Source organism: Chenopodium quinoa, unplaced genomic scaffold (assembly GCF_001683475.1).
Source record: "Chenopodium quinoa cultivar QQ74 unplaced genomic scaffold, ASM168347v1, whole genome shotgun sequence".
In the NCBI taxonomy this organism is placed as follows: domain Eukaryota; kingdom Viridiplantae; phylum Streptophyta; class Magnoliopsida; order Caryophyllales; family Amaranthaceae; genus Chenopodium; species Chenopodium quinoa.
Genome location: NW_018742433.1, coordinates 1,006,923 through 1,011,581, shown reverse-complemented (window position 1 = coordinate 1,011,581; position 4,659 = coordinate 1,006,923). Strand labels below are relative to the sequence as shown.

The window sequence follows — 4,659 nt, the reverse complement described above, 5'->3', positions numbered from 1 at the left end:
TACTTCTTTGACTTTTGTGTGACAAATTTTTGGGATTCAAGAGGTATTTATATGTAGGGTAAGTAAGAAAATATTTTGGCTTCATGAGATAGTGATATGAGGGAGGAAATATCTAGCCCAATTATGCAAATAGGATAAATGGGCTTATTATGAAATTGGCTATATTGGAGCAAGATAGTTATTGATCTAAATATTAAAACTTGTTTTATTTATAATCCATCAATAAAAATAGTTTGACCCAAAACATATTTTCTAAATAAATAAATAATTTATAAAAATACATTAAAAATACGGGGTATTACAGGAGACTTCCTACAGCAGCCCGAAAGTCTTTCGGCACCTCCAAAGGGAAACCTGAATTGGCACTAAGAGTTTGTGTGACAACCAAAGGTGTGATTGCAGGCTTAGTGTCAAGCATGCCCATGCATTCAAGAAGATTAGTGATGTAATTATGTTGACCGATAAATAATCCATGAGTAGTAGGCATGATCTCTACCCCAAGAAAGTAAGAGAGTGAACCCAAGTCTTTTAGTGAAAACCGACTTGCAAAGTGTGGAATGAACTGATCAATATAAGCCACATCCAGTCCAATAGCAATAATGTCATCCATATACACTATTAGATAAATAGGTGTAGTTGAGTGATGAAAAATAAAAAGTGATGTATCAGAGACACATTGATTGAAGCCTTTGCCAATCAAGAAAAGGTGTACCATGCTCGCGGTGCTTCCTTTAGACCATATGTTGCCTTCTTTAGCTTGCATACATGAGTAGGAAATTTTGCATCAATAAAACTGGGAGGTTGAGACATGTAAACCTCCTCATGTAATGTTCCCTGTAGTAAAGCATTATTAATGTCAAGTTGGCAAAGATGCCAATGTTGAGTAACAACTAAGCTTAATAGAGTGCGGATGGTAGCTGATTTGACAATTAGACTACATGTTTCCGAATATCAATGCATGGACGTTGTTGAAAGCCCTTTGCTACTAAGTGTGCTTTATAACGTTCAATTGAACCATCTTTGTTGCATTTAATTCGAAAAACCCATTTGCACTTGACAATGTTACAAACATCATTGGAGGAAGTTAAATCCCAAGTACCAAGTTTATGCAAAGAAGCTAAATCTTCTTCCATGGCTTTTCTCCAAAGAGGATCTTGCAATGCTGGTTTGATAGTGGTGGGGATTATGGGGTTAGAGGATAAGGTGGTAGGATGTGCATATTTTGGGTTTGGTTTAACAATATTGTTTTTGGATCCAGTGATGATGCCAAGAATTGGGTTTGAAGTGGGCTGCTCATTTTGTGGGTCTAATGTGGGGGAAGTAGGCTGCCCATTTTGTGGGTATAATGTGCTTAAAATGGGTTGCCCATTGTGGGAGTCTAATGTTGGTGAAGGGGGTTAGTGGCGTATGTAAGGGAAAGGAATTAATTAAAGGTGTTTCATGTGAAGAGATAGTGGTAGAAGGTTGAGATGTTTGTGAAGAATTGAGTTGAGCAGAAGCATTGGAGGAGTGGGGAGTGTGTGGGCGAGGAGGTGTTGGGCCTAGGGAATCCATTTAATCAGGCATGGGCCTATGAATTGTATTTTGAAGAATTGGCAAAGTGGCTGCACACCAAAAATGAGGGATAGAATTAGAAGAGTCTTCTAATGAATCATATTTATATACGATTTATAGGCACATATTTGCTTCTTTTATAGTTGCTTTTTACGTCTTTTAGTCTCTTTTTAGGTCACATTTGCATAATATATCCGTTTTGTGCTCTATTACGCGTCTTTTGTGTTTTCTTAATATTTCAGGTGATTTCATAATCATTTGGATGCTTTTAAAGTGTTTAGAGTTGATTCAGATGATATTAGGATGAAGAGTCGAGTAATTGAAGACGTTGAATGAAGGATATGTGTTTGTGGAAGATTAGGTCGAGATTTATAAGCATACGGAATAAAAATAGCTTCTACGAGCGTCACTATGCACCTTTCGGAGATGAATTTGAGTTAGAAACACAGAAAACGATGGTTTACAAAGTGTCAAAACAGACCTTTTCTCACTCTTTTTATCATAACTTTAGTTATACATATCAAATTGAAGCGATTCAAATTGCGTTGGAAACTAGACTTGAAAATCTTTCCAATAATAGGTTACGAGCCTCTATAAAATTTCTAAAACTTAAGATACAACCCCTGAAAGACGAGCCTGCGAACCAGCTACGAACAGCGGCCGCGGCTCGACACACCCAGCCACGAGTAGCTTCTGCTTAGCCCGCTGGATACCCAGAGTCCGCTGGTTTTGGCGCCCAGCAGCAGGCCTCGTCTTCGAGCATCGTTTCCTCATCGTCATAACAATCCTTGATCGACTACGACTCCTTTAATTGTCCAATCATCGAACAACTTTTGTTATTTTAATTTTCTTATCTTTTTTCATTTATTTATCTTTAGCTTAAATTTAGGATAATATAAATACTCAAAGGATATTATTTTTCGAGGAGGCCATTTATACTTTTGATTATTTTATGTTCTTTTTAGTTTTCTCTCTAGCCTTAGTTTGTCATGGACAATTCCATGGATTCCTCCATGGTTTTGTTCTTGAGTTTGTTACTTTAATTTATAGAGGTAATTTTATGTTACTTTAATTATGCTTACTTTAATTTATGTTACTTTATAGAGGTAATTTTGATTATTTTATGTTACTTTAATTATGCTTTCTTTTTTAGATTTAGTTTTTATTATTTATGTCATGTTTGAGTAGTTTAATTTATAGGGTTTGCAAATCCATGTTTATATTATGAATTTTGATTGATATTATTGATATTTTTATTATTGATTTCTCTAATTGATAGTGTTTTATTGTTAATCTTGCAACCTGATCAATTATTTGATTAATTATTGTTAATAAGTGTTTGAATTGAAAGATCATACTTTTAGAGGCTTAGGTACAATTAGAAATTCGGATTATGTTAGCGACCAAACTACATATGTTGAATTGAAAGCGTTAAGACCCGACTGTAGGCTTAGCAATGACTCTAGATACTTGATTGATTGAATTGTTAATGGTATTTTTGTAGATTTAAAACTATAAGCATGGTGACCTATAACCCTAAGTGTTTTTTTTATTGATTTTTATTCTTATTTCAATTTAGACTATATTTCTATCCCAATTTTGTGACATAGTTTAGTTTCTCCAATTCCTAAGAAGTTCGATTAAATAGCCATCTCTCTGTGGATTCAACCCTACTTACCCTACTACATTGTTAGTTGGTTTTGTTAGGAATTTATTTTTGACAGGTGTACGACAACTTATCATCTTCTTTGACAAGAAGAGAGCAAGGAAATTCAGTTTCAACAAACCGAACATGCTTAGATGCATAAACACGATTAGTGAGTTCTAGGTTCAAAACAATAATAGGCACTTTGAGTTTTTGAATAACCAATAAATATGCGTGGTTTGGATTTCGGGTCCAATTTGTGAGATGTATATGGCTTATGCCAAGGATAACATGAACACTCAAAACTTCGTAATGTAGGTAATTAGGAGGAGACACAAATAAGCAAAGGTAAGGTGATTTATTCGATAAAGTAGGTGTGGGGAACCTATTTATCAAATAAGAAGTAGTGGAGAAGGCATATGACCAAAGAGTAAGAGGTAAATGAGCATGAGATAAAATAGATAAGCTGGTTTCGATAATATGTTTATGACGTCGTTCGGCAAATCTACTGTGTTCTGGAGTATGAGGTTGAGTGGTAAGATGGGATACTCCATAAATAGTTAGGAAAGATGATAAAGCCTCATATTCCCCCCCCCCCATTATCGGAATATAAAATTTTATTCAACCTCCCAAAGAATTTCTCAACTAGAGCTTTGAACCTTATGAAGACATGTTTAGTGTTAGATTTGTTTTTGAGGATAAAACCTATATATATATATATATGTATGTATGTATATATATATATATATATATGTATATATATATATATGTATGTATGTATGTATATATATATATATACATATATATATATATACATACATATATATGTATATATATATATCTACATATATATATATATATATATATATATATATATTTTAATGATCAATAAAGATCACATAATATTTGAAGCCATCAATGGATTGAACCGGAGAGGTCCATAGATCAGTGTAAACAATATCAAGTGGAGAATGTGAAATCAAAGTATAATGATTAAAAGGAAGTTTGTGACTTTAATTTTATTGCATTCTCATGCATTACAATTAAAAGACAACGAACTAGAAACATCAAGATTAAACTCCGAAATAATTTTCTTAAAAATAGCTAAAGATGAATGGCCAAGTCTATGATGCCAATTTATTGTCGGAGATTTGATGGCGGAAAAAGCTAAAATGGCAGAAGAGGATGGTAAGTCATGTATCCCATGGTCAGTTGGGCCCTTGATAAGATGTTCCCCTATGAGACGATCGTTCACAAGAAAAGAATCAAAAGAGAATTCAATGAGTAATTTATTGCCAGAGCATAATCGAGAATAAAAATGATATTACGAGTCATAGAAGGAAGTAGGGATAGAAAGAGAGCATGTATGAGTAATAGAAACACCCATCCCATTACCTATGACAATTTCCTCAGTGCCATTATATGGGTGGTGAAGAGAAAGGTTGGATAAATCATGAGTG

The 4,659-nt window shown here is 34.0% G+C and overlaps 1 protein-coding gene across 1 annotated transcript; it reads right to left on the bottom strand.

Moving 5' to 3' along the window:
• Positions 1-298: 298 nt before the first annotated feature.
• Positions 299-610, bottom strand: LOC110715914 (uncharacterized mitochondrial protein AtMg00810-like). The gene has a single exon (XM_021894535.1). It carries the CDS (start codon positions 608-610, stop codon positions 299-301), a length of 312 nt encoding a protein of 103 aa, XP_021750227.1.
• Positions 611-4,659: the final 4,049 nt, after the last annotated feature.